This window comes from Camelus bactrianus, chromosome 17, assembly GCF_048773025.1.
Source record: "Camelus bactrianus isolate YW-2024 breed Bactrian camel chromosome 17, ASM4877302v1, whole genome shotgun sequence".
Lineage (NCBI taxonomy): Eukaryota > Metazoa > Chordata > Mammalia > Artiodactyla > Camelidae > Camelus > Camelus bactrianus.
This window is the reverse complement of record NC_133555.1, coordinates 28,953,968-28,972,403: the sequence shown is the minus strand read 5'-3', so window position 1 is coordinate 28,972,403 and position 18,436 is coordinate 28,953,968. Positions and strand designations below refer to the sequence as shown.

General features: G+C 37.2%; 1 protein-coding gene across 3 annotated transcripts in view; it reads right to left on the bottom strand.

Annotated features, from left to right (window-relative positions):
* ERC2 (ELKS/RAB6-interacting/CAST family member 2) overlaps positions 1-18,436 on the bottom strand; it is an 875,964-nt gene that overhangs the window by 530,486 nt on the left and 327,042 nt on the right. For all 3 annotated transcript variants that reach the window (XR_012499973.1, XR_012499974.1, XM_074344641.1), the window contains exon 7: positions 8,919-9,086. Coding sequence is in view for 1 of the 3 variants with exons in the window: in XM_074344641.1 (XP_074200742.1) it covers positions 8,919-9,086 (168 nt within the window). In the remaining 2 variants the exon portion in view is untranslated. The remainder of the gene's footprint in view (positions 1-8,918; positions 9,087-18,436) is intronic.

Sequence of the window (18,436 nt, the reverse complement as noted above, 5' to 3'; positions counted from 1 at the left end):
GAAAAAAATTAGTCTTAAAAGGTCACTTTTTCAAATAACTGAAATTCTAGCATTTAGCCAAAGAAATTTTAAACCAGATGATAATTGCTGGGTAATCCATCTCTATTCTAAATCAGATGTTTTATTTCTATTATATATTCCCTATACTACAGGTGACTAGCACTCATCTCCAAATCAGCTGAAATTGCTCAGTGTGGTCAGATCGGTTTTAAACAATTAAAATTATTAGAATTATTAAGAGTGCTATATATACTCTTTATACATATAAATACGGATTCATATATGTGAAAATTATAAAAGAGAAAATAATATTAATACTTCAATCATACACACTTACACACTTACACACACACACGACATTCACCTCTGCAAACTGCCTATAATCATGCCAGAGAAAAGGTATAGCTAAAAATGTTACAGAGAAATGTCTGTTATACTAAGTAAAAATCAGTTTACGGAATACTATCTCAAGTCAGGGATCCAAGATGAGTAAGTTGGTCCATATACAGGAAGAAAAGGACTCCTCGTAGAGCAGTGTTAGGTGTGGATAGTAATTTGCTTTGGAGGGGGCAGAGGGTGTCTCTTGTGCATTGTATGATGTTTAGCATCACCCCTGGACTCTATCCACCAGATGTCTGCAGCAATCTTCCAGGTGTAGCATCCAAAACTACCTCCAGACATTGCCAACCATTCCTGGGGAGGAGTTGGGGCTTGTAAAGTATACCCCAGTTGAGAACTGCTGCCTTAGACCCACAGCCACCCTGGTTACTGCTACAATCCCTGAACATCAGCCCAGTTCCTAGCTTCAGATGCAGAGTGAGCCTGCTCACAGCGAGGTCAGACCTTAGGTGACAAGCTCACTGCAAAGTGGAATGGCTTCCCAGACTGCTTCCTCTTAGGACTAGGAAAGGAGTCTACCAAATTATGAGTTCATCTATGACTAGTCCAGGAAAGCTGCTTAGATGCCTCAAATCATCTTTTGAAGTCTCAGTCCCTTAAGCCAAAAACCAAAACAAAGTGAAACTACTATGAAAGCAAAAGTAGTGTAGTCCTTTGAAAAGGAAAATGAGAGGCAATCCAATGTCGTAGAATGATACATGAAGAATCTTATGGGGGCAAAAATAAACAAAAACCGAAGGTCATCAAAGTTTTTTCCTTTTTAAAATATAGATTAACATACATTTTAAAAAATCCAGACCTGATGTCATATATTTTTAATTTTATTGTTCTCCTATTTTTTCATCACAGTACTTAGTAGCTGCATCTCTTGCCAGTTTGGTATTAAAAATAGGCATCCTTGTGCATCCTCAGGTAAATTGTTCAAATTATAGTTTAGCTAATCCCTAAAAGTAAATGATCCCACTTGTCTCATGAGGGAGACAGCATCATAAGTAGAAAAATATCAGAACAGAGTGGTGGTTAAGAATAGCTATCTCATCTCCCTTACCATGTGACTCTGGGCAAGTCACTCTCTAGAGATTATGATTCTATCTACGTATCATTAGGTTTGTTATAAGGACTCAACCTAAGGATATAAAGCCCTTAGCACAGTGCCTGGTATATAGTAAGTGCTCAGTCAATAGCAGATTATCCTTTTGTTACAAAAAATTATGCATGGTCATAATTAGAAATGACCATGGAGAATCAGCAATTTCACTGTATCAATCTCATAAAATGCCATGCCTGTAACAATCCAGTAAGTTAGAAGTAAGAACTGGAAGAGGAAGTATTCTGTTTGAGGAACAAAACAGCGCTTCTATTATAAATGTCATATATTCTTTTCATGAAAAGGGAAAATGAAGGAAGAGTGGCTAAACTCCCTTACTCAAGTCTTCATCCGTTTTTACCTTCCCAGGGTAATGGAACAGAGGCTGGAGGTTTTAGATGTGGGTAAAGCAATAATAATTTCCTTATCTGTGTTTTATTATTCATAAGATGGTTCCATCTTGCAGGCTACACAAAACATACTGTCCTGGGAACAAGTGGGTTTGACATTTCACTGGGGCAAATGACTCTTCTCACAGCTAACAATATTCTTGGGCCAGGGATGGATCTCAAAGTGATTTCTCTTCTCCCAAGCTCTCATTCATTCAGAATTTACTGATGCAATTTATTCATCAAATGCATACTGACGGAGGACCATCACCTGCAAAGAATTTTGCGGGGAGCTGGAGGTATCTTGATGCTCATGGCTCGGACACTCAAGGAGCTTAGCCCTGGGAGGGAAGCCAACATTCACTAAAGGGATGCATAATTTCAAACTGAAACAAGAAATGGTTCTCAAAGAGTGTAAAACTGCTCCCAGCCTACAGTGTTAACAAAGACTTCCCTAACTGACACAGTAACTGAGTGGAAAGCTCAGGTGTAAAGCTTGGAATCACATTTCCCAGATTCCTTTTTGGGAGGGTCTGGTTAGATCCTGCTAATGAGAGACATGTGTGAAATTTGGAGCTCTGTCCTAGTACTTGAACTCTAGACCAACAGCAGGATGTAAGGGCAGAGTGGCGAGGGTGCGAGGGCAGCCATCAGCAGAGAAGACACCTGACCAGACACTTCTGGTTATGCGATCAGGGCACTGTCTCCTTTTTCTTGGTCTCCAAGAGCTGCCCTGGTTCTTAATCATCCCTAATATGGTTCTACCAGCCAGAAACTGGGGCTCTGGACATTCTTGCAGTAAATTCCCTTTTGCTTAAGGTAACCAGAATTAGTTTCTGCTCTTTGCGTCCATCAAGTGGTTTGCTTCTGGTATCATGCCACATTATACAAGTCCATCTCCCCAACCAGACTATCATAGCTTCTTGAGGACTAAAGAATGTCTTATTTCTCTTTAAACCTCCAGGACCTAGGGTAGTGAATGACTGACACTCAGTAAATGCAAAATGACTATGATTTTGCACATGTTCAAAAAATTAGGAGGAAATTAGGAGGTTTGCCAATAATAAATATAAAAGTTCAACTGGATGTTTAACACTGAGAAAGAACTCAGTTGAGTCAAAAAGTCCTCTGTACCTTAAGTCAATTTTACACTAACATGGAAATCTCTATGTTCCATAGTCATCTTCTCAGATATTACATATATATATATAAATATATATATATATATATATATATAAACTACATGAAGCAACCCAGTATGCTAGTAAACATACTCCTGTAGCATTCTTACCTCTCTCATCACTCAGAATTTTCACCATCACATTTCCAATGGGTAGAATAAAGCTGTTAAAGTGTGTAGGTCCATATACACCACTCCCAGGAGCCAACTACATGCCCCTCTCCCTGCCTTTTCCAACCCATAGGGTAATCTATGAAGCTCAGTAAGCAGCTAGTGAACTTGGCTTCCAGAGATATCACCATCTGTTTTTCTACCACTAATAAATAAAGTACCTCTGCTCTATAAATTCACATTGCTTGTGGGACTGAGAACTAGAATGAAAATTGAGATAGAATTTTTGTCTAACTTAATGGCTTGAAGAAAAAATTTCTTGGGTAGTAAGTTTATGCTGCAAGAATCTATGAGTTACACAACAGTCTGAATTTGATCTGGTACAAATATTGCTACCATGTTCTAAAATTATACACTGGACATTATATACTTTCCAAATGTACAATGTCATCAAGGTTTTATGACGTTTCCTACAAAAACTCAATATTCAGGTAGTACTTCATCAGTGGAAGTTTGAATTCAGGTATGGGAACAGAATGCTATGGCTGCAGCATGAAAACTGTGCTGCTTCTCTGACTTCAATATCATAGCCACAAGGGGATAATTCACTCAACAATTTTCATACATGCATATTTTTGACCTCTACTAAAAGAACTCCATTTCTTGGAATTATGGGGTAGAGCCAAAAACATGGCGACCAAATCCATTCTTGATGACGTCTGTTCTCCTACAAAAGTTTGGTCAGAGATATTATGCCACCTGAGGTTCTCTGTTTATTCAATTTCACTTCCTTCCTCAAGTAACAAAATGCTTAGAGCATTGTGTCTGTTCCTGCTGCTCAGACATATGACCTGTGCAAGTGGCTGATGGAGCGCACAAGACTTCTGAGACCCAGTACTCTGAAGGCAGAGCTGACGGATACGAGGTGCAAACCTAGCTTCGCCAGGTTAAACATGGCTATGAAGGGAGCATACCCAGTTCTACTGGCATCAAAGCACAGTGCTGGTTGCCAAAGAGTCTACGAGAAAGAAATATTAAGTAATACTGCACTTCTGACATTGACATGAGTTTATTATTCTTCCATGCTAACACACCCTAATCCAAAGCTTATGCTATTCCAATCCAGGCCTGCCCTAAAACAGCCAATTATACTGAATGTGATCAAAACTGTACGGAGTCTCCAGTCCAAAGACAATGTTCCATTAGCCCATCAGTTTCTGTATTATTTCCACATTTTGAGTTGGTTCCTGAATTGTGTGCATCACTTCTTAAAGGATTATTTCTCTTTCACACTGGAGGTATAGTGGTATTCATGCCCCTTCACTATGTTGCCAGTGGTTCTATTTCCTCCCCAAATGTATTGGTAAATACTCAGTGGAAAAAAAAAAAAACTTGAAGCTAAACAACCTCTCCAAATACACATGAAGTATTTTCAAATCCATTATCTCCATGGTTTAAATAAGTGGTATTGTGATCACATTTTCCAAGGGAGCCGTAATACACAACAGGCTTTGCTCTAGAACTTCCTTTGAGTCTGGCTGTAGGGGAAAGACAGAAATTTTGCAAAATATTCACATCAGCAAAAGTGGCCATTTGCCACTTTTGCACTGAAAGTGCCTTCCCAAAATCATTACTAGAAAATTGTTGCCATTCATTTCTCAAGAATGAGAGAGCTTAGTTTCAACTCCTGATTCAGCAATTGTGGTGTTCTTCGTCGATTCACTTTCACACATGGAGTCATCATTATAAACTTCAGAGCCAAAGGAAAATGAAGCTTATTCTCTTAATCTGCAATAACTATTTTATTCTATTTTCCTAAAGACAAAAAAACTTGTATCTAGGTTGTATGACCTTGGGCAAGCCTACCATAAGCCTCAGTATCCCTGGGGTCAATAACTATACTTGCTTCACAGGGTTATGGTAAAAAGTAAATAGGGCACATAATGAGTATAGCAGAGTGTCTAGCATACAGTGTTCAACCTAAGTTCAATAAACATCAGCTTTTGTTATCATTTTCTGCTGGGATTTTATATGAAAAGTCTTCTTTTAAATTCTTAGTATTGCTACAAGAACTGCCACTGTAACTATTTCTCTGTTAAGTCTCACCTGCCCTAGAAAGTCCTTTGATTCAAAGGGTCCTTAGTCATCTCTTCCCAGCCCTCTTCTAATTATCTATATCAATTAGCTGGAGCTGCAAAGTGGGGAGACAGTGACCAGGGCCTTATCTGTAAAGACCTTGACAGAAATAAATAACATGATCTATCAGATCACCTTACTGTTGAGAGTAAGGATAGAAGCCACTGAGGATGGAAACATTGGCTTCATGGGCATGCAACTTATATAGATGCAGAAGGCCCACACTCAGAAAGGCCCCATGCTTGGTTTAATGCTCTGTTACTAACATCCTGATAAATCTCAATAAAATTCAAACAAGGAGCATCACATTTGCATTTTGCACCGGGACCTACAAATTATATAGCTGGTTGTGACTGGAGAGTTTTGGTCAGAGAGTGATAAGAATTGTTTTATGTTTTAAAAGGATTACTCCAGCTTCTATGTTAAGAACAGCCTGTACAAAAGGTAAGGATAAAAGCAGGAAAAATAGCTAAGATACTGTTGATAAAAACAAGGTGAGAGGTACTGGTGACAAATGACACCAAGAGGAGGGCCAGTTAGATTCCATTTGCCTGTAGCGGTAGCATGGGTGTCTGGCAACATGCCTGTCTATGGCAGGGTTCTGGCCAGCCAGTTCCTGCTTCCTCCTACTAGTTCCTGCCCAGTTTCCATGCTGCCTGCCTGTTAATCTAAAAGCCCTATATGTTTCCAATACACTTTCTTTTTCTTAAAAGAGCAGGAGTTGGTTTCTCTTCTTGCCTACACTTTTCCTTGGGGAAGGCAGCGGACCCTATGGTCCCATCAAAACTGTACACAGTAGCAAACAGTAATTCTACAAATTACTGAAAGAAGGGAGTAAAGAAGAACCTTAATGAGATAAAGCATCTTCTGTGTTAAGTAACTGTATTACAACTTATTATATATTCTCTGATTCCAATTAAGTATTGGGTGTAAACATAACCCCTCCCCCACTAAAATTTGTATGAGTGTGACAGGATAGGAGCTACTAAAGTTTATGTAAATAAAAAATGCACCTAAAATACCTTTAAGACTCATAAAACACCTACAGCCAGCATAATACTCAACAGTGAAAAGCTGAAAACCTTCCCAATAAAATCCAGAACAAGACAAGGATGCCTACTCTCACCACTTTTATTCAATATAGTATTGGAAGTTCTAGCCATAGCAATTAGACAAGAAAAAGAAATAAAAGGGATCCAAATTGTAAGAGAAGAGGAAAATTGTCACTATATGCGGATGACATGATACTATATACAGAAAACCCCAGAGGCTCCACATAAAAACTACTGGAGCTGATAAAAGAATTTGGCAAGGTAGCAAGATACAAGATTAATATATAGAAATTAGTTGCATTTCTTTACACTAACAATGATATATCAGAAAAGGAAAGTAAATAAACAATCCCTTTTTAAATTGCATACCAAAAAAAAAAATACTTAGGACTAAATCTGACCAAGGAAGCAAAAGATTTATATGTGGAGAACTACAAAACACTGACTAAGGGAATTAAAGATGACTTAAAGAAATGGAAAGATATCCCATGCTCTTGGATTGGAAGAATTAATATTGTTAAAATGGCCATACTACCCAAAGCAGTCTACAGATTTAATGTGATCCCTATAAAATTACCCCTGACGTTTTTCACAGAACTAGGACAAATAATCCTAAAATTTATATGGAATCACAAAGACCCAGGATTGCTAAAGTGATACTGAAGGAGAAGAATGAAATTGGAGGAATAACCCTCCCAGACTTCATGCAATGCCACAAAGCTACAGTAATCAAAGCAGTGTGGTATTGCCACAAAAACAGACATATGGATCAATGGAACAGAGTAGAGAGCCCAGAAATAAACCCGCAGACATACGATCAATTAATCTGTGGCAAAGGAGGCAAGAATATACAATGGAGAAGACAGTCTCTTCGGCAAGTGGTGTTGGGAAAACTGGACAGCCACATGTAAATTAATGAAGTTAGAACACTCCCTCATACCATACACAAAAATAAATGAAAAGCGGCTTAAGGACTTAAATATAAGACAAGATACAATAAATCTCCTAGAAGAAAACATAGGCAAAACATCTTCTGACATAAATCTTAGCAATGTTCTCCTAGGGCAGTCTACCCAGGCAATAGAAATAAAAGTAAAAATATACAAATGGGATCTAATTAAACTTATAAGCTTTGCACAACAAAGGAAACCATAAGTAAAACAAAAAGACAACCTATGGAATGGGAGAAAATATTTGCAAAAGATGAGACTGACAAGGGCTTAATTTCCAGAATATATAACCAGCTCATACAACTTAATAATAAAAAAACAAACAACCCAATCCAAAAATGGACAGAAGACCTAAACAAGCAATTCTCCAATGAAGACTTACAAATGGCCAATAGGCACATGAAAAAATGCTCAATATCACTAATGATTGGAGAAATGCAAATCCAAACTACAATGAGGTATCAAGTCACAGGAGTCAGAACAATCATCATTAAAAAGACCATGAACAATAAATGCTGGAGAGACTGGGGAGAAAAGAGAACCCTCCTACACTGTTGGTGGGAATGTAGTCTGGTGCAGCCGTTATGGAAAACAGACTTACCATATGAGCCAGCAATCCCACTCCTCGGCATATATCCAGAAAGAACCTTAATTCAAAAAGATACATGCACCCCAATGTTCATAGCAGCACTATTTACAATAGCCAAGATATGGAAACAATCTAAATGTCCATCAACAGATGACTGGATAAAGAAGTTGTGGTATATGTATACAATGGCGTACTATTCAGCCATAAAAAATAATAAAATAATGCCATTTGCAACAACATGGATGGACCTAGAGATTGTCATTCTAAGTGAAGTAAGCTAGAAAGAGAAAGAAAAATACCATATGATATCACTTATATGTGGAATCTAAAAAAACAAAAAAACCCCCACAAACTTATTTACAAAATAGAAATAGATTCACAAACATAGATAACAAACTATGGTTACCAGGGAGGAAGGGAGTGGGAAGGGATAAATTATGAGTTTGAATTTGCAGATACTAACAAACATATATAAAATAAATAAACAACTAGTTCATACTGTATAGCACAGGGAACTATATTTAGCATCTTGTAGTAACTTACGGTGAAAAAGAATATGAAAATGAATATATGTATGTTCATGTATGACTGAAGCATTATGCTACACACCAGAAATTGACACAACATTGTAAACTGACTATATTTCAATAAAAATATATATATTAAAAAAAAAAACACTGCTCAACTCTCAGTAAGGAAAAAGGAAAAATTAACTAAATTTTAGACTTTTTATTACTTTAGATTTATATCTAAGTTTGTAAAATTATCTGCATGCTTAAGCTGGCAAAAGAAAAAAAAATCACTATTTAGTTTTCAGGTAATCAAATAGAAAATTCATCAGGCCATGCTAAAAATGCTATGTTACAACCACAAGTCAGTTACATATCAGTAAGTTTAAAGTTTACACTCCCTAATCCAAAATTCTTGAATAATTTCTTCTTTTCCACATGCTCAAAATTTCTCTGAAAAGACAAAACATGGGTGATACCAATTCTCAACCTGAAGGGCTTATGTTAGTTACTCACCTTTTTCTGAAGAACATTAATTTTCCTTTCCTTCACTTCTAACATATCCTTCATGTCACGAATCTCTCCAGCCAGTGTACCCTTCTCTTCCGTGAGGTCCTGCAGCTGTTTCGTTTTTTTATTGAGAAAAGATTCTTTCTCTTCTAGTCGTAATCTCAGTGCATCTACCTGAGATTAGGAAAAAGAAAGAAGGTTGAGGTTTACTCAGAGGTTATCAGTAACCATCAGTCCTGCCCTGGGAGGAGGATGGGGCAGTAGTATGCCTTCTGAGCACAGCATGATCAAACACTGCTCATGGGTACTTCCATGCTAGGCATTTTAACAGCCTACACTAAACCACCTTGAAGTCCTGTTGCATGTATGCCTGAACAGTGAAATACTTTTTTAAAGTATAAGGTTTATATGAAATAAGACATTATAAAACAGTAGTACTTCTCCATGTTGTGAAACCAAAAGCTGAGAAACAAAGCACATTAATTCTCCGTGTCTTTGGGAGCCCAGGGTGGGCACAACACTGCTCATGCTGTGCAGTATCTTCCAGGAATACGGAGAACACAATGAGCCATGCCACGGACATCTGGGAGAACAAGACTGACACGTAGAGAAACACTCCTGAATTAGAAAAAGACATGTTGCCAAGAGGAAGCAAATGCTGCTAGAGGAAGAAAATGCTGTGGAAATGACACCCATTTTCCAGCTTTATGAATGACTGCTCTCCAAATACTAAAGAAAAAAAAGACAAAGCATGCAAAAAAAAAATCCTATTTCTATCTTAGCTCAAAATTTTATCTTATTATAATTCCTGCTTTTCAAATGTTGGTAAGAAAATGAGGAAACATAAATTTTATTTTTTTAATGTTAACATTTCAAAAATAATTCCAAAAAATGTGCAAAAAAAGTTTACATGGGTGATGTGGGCGATTGGGGTGATGGAAGACTTTAATCCTCACTCTCCATAACAGAAATTTGATTGATAGTAGCTACGTCAACCATCAGGAAATAACAATGCAAGGACGTTATTCAGAGATATCATATAACCAGGCATAGAGTTAAAACAGGTGGTCTTGAGGAAGAAGAAATGGGACAGGGGTAAGTTGGAGGCTGCTCCATCTCACAGCAAATCTTGTTGAACATTTGCTCATTATACTACTAGTAAAATTTGGATTAAAAGGAAAAAAGATAAAGTTTTTTTTTAAAGTATGTAGGAATATCGTAATAAGCCAAAACAAACAGACATGTAAATACTACAAGGACATGGAATCAAAAGGCAACTTGGAACAATGGAAAGAGGGCACTTAGGTTTTAGGCCAGGTTCTACTTCTATCTGCCTGTGAGTATCAGGACAATAATTCTCACTTCCCCACACCCAGCCTCCCAGCCTCAGTTTCTTCATTCATAAAACAAAGAGATAAGAACAGATCATCCCTAAGTGCCTGACATTTTATGATTTTAAAGTCAGGAATCAGTCTTAGGCAGAATGCATCAGGGAAGGATAATGATAGTAGAGATAAAAAAGTAATTGAGGTTGAATCTCCTATTCTCCACCCCTTTCCGAGAAAGGGCTGCCAAAGTTGTGTTTTTAAAGGTCAAAGGTGATGGGTAGGTGAGTGAGGAGAGTGTTTTTCCAGATTCTGTCCCAGAGAGGAGGATGAAGCTGGGAGGTCCCAGCAAGGGAAGAGGGGACGAAGAGTGCTTGAATTCCTGTTGGCAAAATGATCCTGAGTGCATTATGAGAAAGAGAGGACATTCCGTGCCTGCAGAAGGTAAGAACTGCAGATTCTTCAAACATCTGATAGCTATGGCTCTTCTGACATACTGGCGGTAGAGATCTAGGGGTTGGGAGGTGAAGGAGATATTCATGCCTACTCCTAAATGAAAATTCATGCCAGTTGCACTAAGGCTTAAACATCCCAGATTCTGAAGTGGCCTATCTTTGTTTAAAGTTATTTTCATCTACCAACCTGGAATAACAGCAATACTTCTCTTTGGGTTTTCATTTTACCTGATGAAAAAATATGATCTTTAGTTTATACATAAAGGATGGCATTTAGTGGGTTCCTTGGAAACTGGCAGAACATGTCGAGCACTCGAGATTATAACAGTGGTTAGAAGGGGTTACATTTAATTCTAGATTTGCACACAGGCTGACAAGGACTCTGTAAATCTGAGAAGAAACTGTGGTCCCATTCTAGCTATCAAAGATGGATGGTCTATATCTGGACCAAAGGAAATGCCCAATATCCAAAACTGTGATATAAATAAATTACAATATGGGAGGTAGTGAGTGGTGCTGGAGAGAGTATAGAAAGAGAGACTCTGTATTGGTAAATAATAAGCTTAACATTTCTAGCATCTTCTCACCACGTGTGATCTATCAGTGCCCTGCCCCAGTTTACTGAGCCCAGAAGAGATAAAAAGCAACCCTAGCTGTAAGAATATTTTCCCAGGAATAAAATAGAGAGTAAGGATGGTCGTGATCAACACACTACTCACAACACCCAAACTCTACATGGCAAGAGGCAGTCTGTGCCAGCTGAGGTCTTCTGTTTGGCAGTTTATTTTCCATATACCCCAAAGCATGTACTTAGCTTCAAAGGAACTTGAATTGTGTCCTTCAATCACCTTCACTCTATCTTTACAGCTTTGCACAGTTTCCTAGAATCAAGAAACGAAGCTTAAGGATCTTTTTTTTTCAAGACAAAACTTTGACCTGAACTGCATCCAATTCTCAACCAACATTAGCCCAGTTTGCAGTAAGCAAGTATGACATCATTTCTAAAGTCAAATTTTAACTTCCAGATGGTGCAAAACCACAAGCAGGCGCACAGGCTTTCTGATGCACAGAAGTTTAAATACAGGGAAGATCAGGCCAGAAAGAATATAGTCTACTAAAAATTAGAATCTGTAGTTCCAAACTGAGTATCAATCTGTAGGATTAAAGTTCCTCTCACTAACATTCAAACTTAACTAGACAATGCACATCATGTTTAAAAGAATCAGAAAAGCCTTGAAGTTTAGGTTATATTCCAACATCAGGTAGAGACATAAAAGTTAAAATGTTTGGGAATATGAAATACCTATCTCTGCCTCTTTGCTCAACACCAAATAATTTTAAGAGCCCTTGACTCTCTCTCTTAAACTTTGGCAGTTGACTCAGTAATAAAACTTGGCAAAGCAAAGAACACCATCATTTCCCAGAAAAACAAAAGAAAATTAGAACTGTATGATATAGTCAGGGCACAAAGAGCCACAGGTTTAATTTCCAATTTTTACATATGACTTAACTGCATGGGGACCAGTCACCAGAAGGAAAAATTGGGACAATCTTTTCATTTTAGGTGAATTACTCACTTCTTTCTGATCCAGTTGTGCGTATATCTGTGTGTGTACGTTAAAGAGCATGTAACATATGAAAATTTAACCTTTTATCTGGCAGTATAAAACATGAAACACTTGTTATCACTTCAGTTCCAGGTATTAACTTGAAAGAAAAGGACCATGGCAATGAAATTGGCAAAAATTGCCAAAATCAGAGTTAAACATTATTAATCTTCATGTCAGCACCCAGGAATTATAACCAATTCCAATGGTGAGGTATGTTTCTAGAAGTCCTATACATAAGCCTTCTGACCTTTCTTTCATATTTTACATGGGCCTTCACAAATGGTTTCAATGTTGTGACAGAATACCAAGTGTTACTTGATGTGCCATAAATAATTTTTTTAATCAAATGGTTCATTTCAATCTTAAAATGACTACAGCAACACTTGAGAGAAAAAAAAAAAAAACACTTGAGAAAGAAAAAGGGGCCACTTGAAAATTTTCACAGATTAAATACTACTTACTTGACAACACTTCAGGCACTGAATAAACATGCTATCACAAAGAACAACTTTAAAAGAAAAAGAAACTGGAACACACACAAACGCTTCCAATATAGTTTTACTTCCCATTCAAAGTTTCATTTGTTTGTTTTTCCTAATAGTAGACTTGGGTTAAGAGTATATTTGAATTTGATTCAACTTGCAATCATTCAAATGGGGAGAAAGTTTCAAAGTTGTAAGTATGCATAATGTACACAGCCTCCAAAGACACAAACACTAAAAATAACCTAAAATATAAAACTTGCTGTGGTAGTAACCACTAGTTCTCACTCACATCCAATTCTCCTTTCCTTCCTGAACACAGGGATGATTTCCTTTCCCAGCCCCTTTGTGGGAAGATGGGGCCATGTGTTTTATTCATGAAATGTAAGCAGAAACAACATACATCACTTCCTGCCTGTGTCATCCCCATACCCTTTCCCTTCCTCAGAGATCTTGAAGGTAGAGCTACAACATGGCAGAACCTCCATAAATCGGGATCCTCAAGTGACCAGGAGAAGCAGGATAACCTCCAGCCTCCTCTCCTACCATCCCCAACAGGGGTTCGACTTCCAGTACGATGTGTTAAACCACTCATCAATTATTATAATAATTTGCTTTTGTTTTGCTAAAAAGTGGGCACCTTAAAACTAGGAAGGTTTGTCTTAGAGGTTACCATGAACCTGAATGAAATAGGGCCATTGTACCTCCCTCTGCTCTTTCTATGTGTAAGACCTCAAAATCTACTTTTCCTGGCCTTTCACCCCAAGTCCAAAGAAGGAGGAAAAGGGACAGAAAGTAAAGGACAGAGCTAAAAAAGAAGTAGCAGAAGCCTAGGGAGTTAACACAGAAGTTAAAAATCAAGACCTTGGGGAGAAGAGAGAAAGAGATCGAAGAGGAAGAGTCTCCTTAAGTGCATGGATTTGAACTTCAGATTTTATCAAGTGGCTCAAGCAGACAAACCTGTTTTGCAGTCTCTGCATTGCAAATATAGGTGTTCAAGCAACTCGCAGCAGTGGCCATGGACTTACCCACAGGCCTTCCGAATATCAGGGAACAAAATTAAAGTGTTATAACCAAAATGAGGATAATGAGACAACCTCATTCATCAAGTTATTTCAAGGATTAAATTAAATAACATATGTAATGCACTTAGCACAGTGCCTGGCACCTAGACACACTCAATAAATTTTTGCTATTGTTATTATATTTTATTTTTCTGCTTTCCACAGCCTCTAACCCTGTGATTTATATACTGTAGGAATGCAATAAAGGTTGCTAATCAACAGCCCTCAGGAAAAGTGGAAAACCAGCAAATAAAATGTTGTGCTCTAACATGTACCAGAGTGTTATATTGTCTGTCATTTACTTTAAAATATTTCAGTATACACAGTATGATCCATGTGTCTATGTGAAGAGGGTGTCTGGGTGGGTGAGCAGATGGGTGTATTTCCTAACTGTGAATAAACTTTCCAGGGGTAGTTAATTAGTCTATGAAAGACTTCAGTTAAAAGCTGACATGCCAGAGTTAGCTACCAAAAGAGCCTCAATATTCTTTGTATTTGATGAATATCTGAAATTTGGTCAATTAACATAATTGATGTGAGGAGTGATTCTTTTCTTGGTGAAATGAGTGGTGTTTGAGATGTGTGGATTGGCTAGAAACGTTGCACGGGCACCCTTACCCTTCCAGAAACAAGATTTAAGACAGTGTGTCCAATGAAAATACGATGCAAGCCCCATCTGTAATTTTTAATTTTTCAGCAGCCAAGTTTAAAAAGTAAAAAGAAACAGGTAAAACTAATTTTAATAATACATTTAGCCCACGATATCAAAAATATTATTTAAGATGTAATCAATATAAAATATTAATAATATATTTTACACTTTTTTAGTATTCTCTTAAAAATCCAGCATTTATTTTATACTTTCAGCATATCTCAGTTAAAACTAGTCACATTTCAGGTGTTCAATAGCCCCATGTGGCTCATAGCTACCATATTGGACACTGCAGGTCTATGATTCTAGTAAGCCCAAAAGTTTTAACTCTTAGATTTTGATCTCCCCTGCATAGAGACACTTCAGGAAGGATTCTGGACCAACAGCAAACAAGGTTGGCTGAGCCTTGCCACAAAAAATATCATCACATTGACCTAGCATGAACCTTTTACAGTCTCAAAAGGACAGAGAGGTGGAACTTCAAGAAGCACTCAGAGAGACTGTATGACTATGACATACTACCTGGGGGCAAGGTATTGGGGCAGGAGTCCTACAGCCTTCCCTTCTTTCAGCATCAGAGGCTACTGATCTCTACAAAGAGAATTACCTAATTGGCTTGGCGATTCAGTTAGCCAAGATCTTTCTGGAGTCTTGTTAAAAAGAAAAATGCAGAATAATCACTGCTTTTTAAAAACTATTTCACACAAATCTGTAACTATAGGAAAAGTTGTCTTCCAGAAAAAAATGACCTTCAGCAACTGCACCATGAAAAACTAGCTATACAGATAAGGTATGTCCATCTCTTACCCTATGCTTGGGTTACATCTTTTCACTCTTTGACTTCTGCAGCTATTTTGGTTTCAGATTTCTCTTCTCTGCAGGTACCCTTTTTATCTCCAGGAACTAAAATTATTCATTCATCTGTTCATTAAACAAATATGAAGAATTGATTTTGTGCCAGGCATTGTCCTAAGTTAGAGATACAGCCTTTTAACAAGACCATCAGGTCATGACTTACTGAACCATGTATTTGAGAAGCTGGAGTTGAGGTAGAGCAAGTAAGTATTACATAAATATCATTAGTAAACATGATTTTTAGGGTTAAGAGGGAAAGTAATACAAATACAAAATCTAAGAACTTATGTAAAAGCCTTATTTAAAAAAGCTGGGATAACAAAAGGCTAATTTGTGGATACCTGTGTTTATTGGTAAAAGTGTATATTGTGTGTTTGTGTGCATACAAAATAATAAAATTCATGATTTAGCAAATGTCTATCAGCTATTATAAATTAGACTTGAGCTGACCCCTTGGTATTCAATAAAGTGGTTTAGTTAACTGATGGCTACTCTTTACTGTCCCATATTGGAACATTAAGTGGTCTTTACTGACCTTTAAGTAAATTGTACTTTATACTTGCTCCACTGCTTTCAAGATAATTTTGGATTTTAGTAAATTTGGGTCTTTAAAAAAGAGTCTTGTAATACTAATAAGTATGAACACATGATGTATTTTCTCTTTTAAAATATTATTTTCTAGCTTTGTCCATAAAAAGGCTTAGGTAAAAATGACCACCTCAATAGCAATGATCACCCACCTCAAATGCGGTCACTTAAAACCATTTCTCAATGAAAGAAACCAGTTTTATTGTAGCAATGATTGATTTCAGATCTGTATCTGTAGAAATATAAGATAAGTATGGAATATCTTGTTGAACCAGAAAGCAAGGAACCTATGGAAGACCAACAGAGTCTTCTTGTTGGCCAAGAATGGGACAATTTGACACTGTTTATTAACAGACACTAGGGGGTGGGGATGGAGGTCAGGAACAGGCTGTCAACTGGAGGAGAGACAGCAGCCACCACAACTAGGATGGAGGTGGTGGAGAAGGAGAACATGGCTGTGTTTGAGACATATTTTGAGATACAATCAGCAGGCAGCTGGGAGAGGTAAGGGTTTGTATATATGAGGATGGAAGAAAGGAAGGAATCAAAGGGAACTCCTGGGTAACAGGCTGGAGTAGACAGTGGAATTATTGCCTGTTCTGGGAAAGACTGGGGAGAATCAGACTTAAGGTAGGAAAATAAGAGTTCAGGACTAGGTATATGTAGCTTGAGATGCTAGGAAACATCCACAAGGTAAATGGCTGTATAAATTGGAAGCTCCTGAGACAACAGAACCTGAATTAGAATATAACCTACAGGACTGTGGATGAGCAGTCCTGTAGTTATATCAACATTCTTCAAGAAGACTGATTAGGACATCTTCTGCATATTTACAGATTTACTCTCACTTAGATGCATTTACTCCCACTGAGATTAAGCTAACAAAAACTTGTAAGAAACGAACAGCTATACAACTGAAGACTGAGAGAAATCCCTTTCCTAAAAGGGTCCCTGGTTTTCAATCTTTAGTTAGGACTTGCTCCCCTGCACAGTCATGAGTAACAAGAGATTTGGTCTTTTCAATTATGCTCTTAAGCTCTTCAAGGTGGCTAGTTAATGTCAATCATGTATTAACCCTCGGGTTGATCATTGGAGTCAGTGGAGTGATAATGACGGGGGAAAGAAGGACTAGATAATCCCAATTCTGTGTGCTGGCTTTCATCCAGCAACCCAAAATTTACACATTTGACTGGGGCGGGGGGGACCTGTATTATACTTTAAGATATTTAAATAGCACAATGAAAAACAATAATGACTGTATTATAGATTGCTTCATAATTTACAATAGCCTTACTCTTAACTTATAAGTCTATTCTCTTATACAATTTTAATTCAAAAAATAAAATTCAGGGATATTTAGTATTGCATAACCACATGCTGTGCTTATAAAAGTTCAGTTACAATCACCAGCTTGTTAATAACACAGTTGAGATTTTCAGGTTGTAAAGATGCATTTTTGTCTTACCTACCCGTCAAAAAATTACACCTAACTCCCACATGCCACCTACTTGAAGAAAACAATGCTGGGTAAAGAGTGCTTCATATCACCTACATGGAAGAATTCATATCATATGTGGGTTAATAACCCAGCCAACTTTATAAAGCCTGTTTTCATACTTAAGTTTTTGGCTACTTCTTACACTAAAATTAGGTGGTTTTAAGAGACTAGTCCAAAGTTCAAAATTTAATGTTCAGTTCGGTTCCAGAAAATTTCTGAAAACACATGGGAATTGTAACTCATGTGTTAATACTTAAAGTTTTTGTTAATAAAACTTCCAACACTAACCTTACCTCACTGAACTTACCTCACTGGTTTTTATGCTCACTATAAAACTATAGCTGTCATAATATTTTTGAATTACTACAAAAGGAAGTAAGCCATTCCAAAGTCAATATTATTTTGCAACATGATGATAGTTATAAATTCTAAATACTTAAAACCAATTTGCAAAACTATCAATCTTAGTACCTCCTAACATTTGAAAAGTCCATCTTCAAAACACTATTACCAAAAAAAAACAAGTTTGAGAAAACACCATGTATCATTCACCTTGTACTTTCTCTCCAAGTAAGCACATCAAATTTAAACATGAAAATGTATCTTAACATAAAATTTTTAAAATATTGGTCCTACTTAGATATGCCATGAACTTTCTAAACTATCACTGAAGCCCAAAGAACTTAAATCACGGATAATTTAGTACCAAGATCAAGTAATAACTTTGTGATCTCAGGGTCAGTGCTTTTTAATAAATCCAAATAAGCATACCTCCATCCAGGTATGCTTGACATGTTTGTAAATGACTAACAAATTAGGAACTGTAGTCCTTTTATTTTAAAAGAGAATTAAACCCATATTTTAAAGTCATGGCTCTCAAATCAGGGCCCATACTCTTGGAGGATGGGGACCTGTGTTCAACGATCTATTAGTTTTATGTTGTCTTTTCTTTTTGAGATTATCTCAAAAGTTAAAGTGAACTTAATTCTAGATCG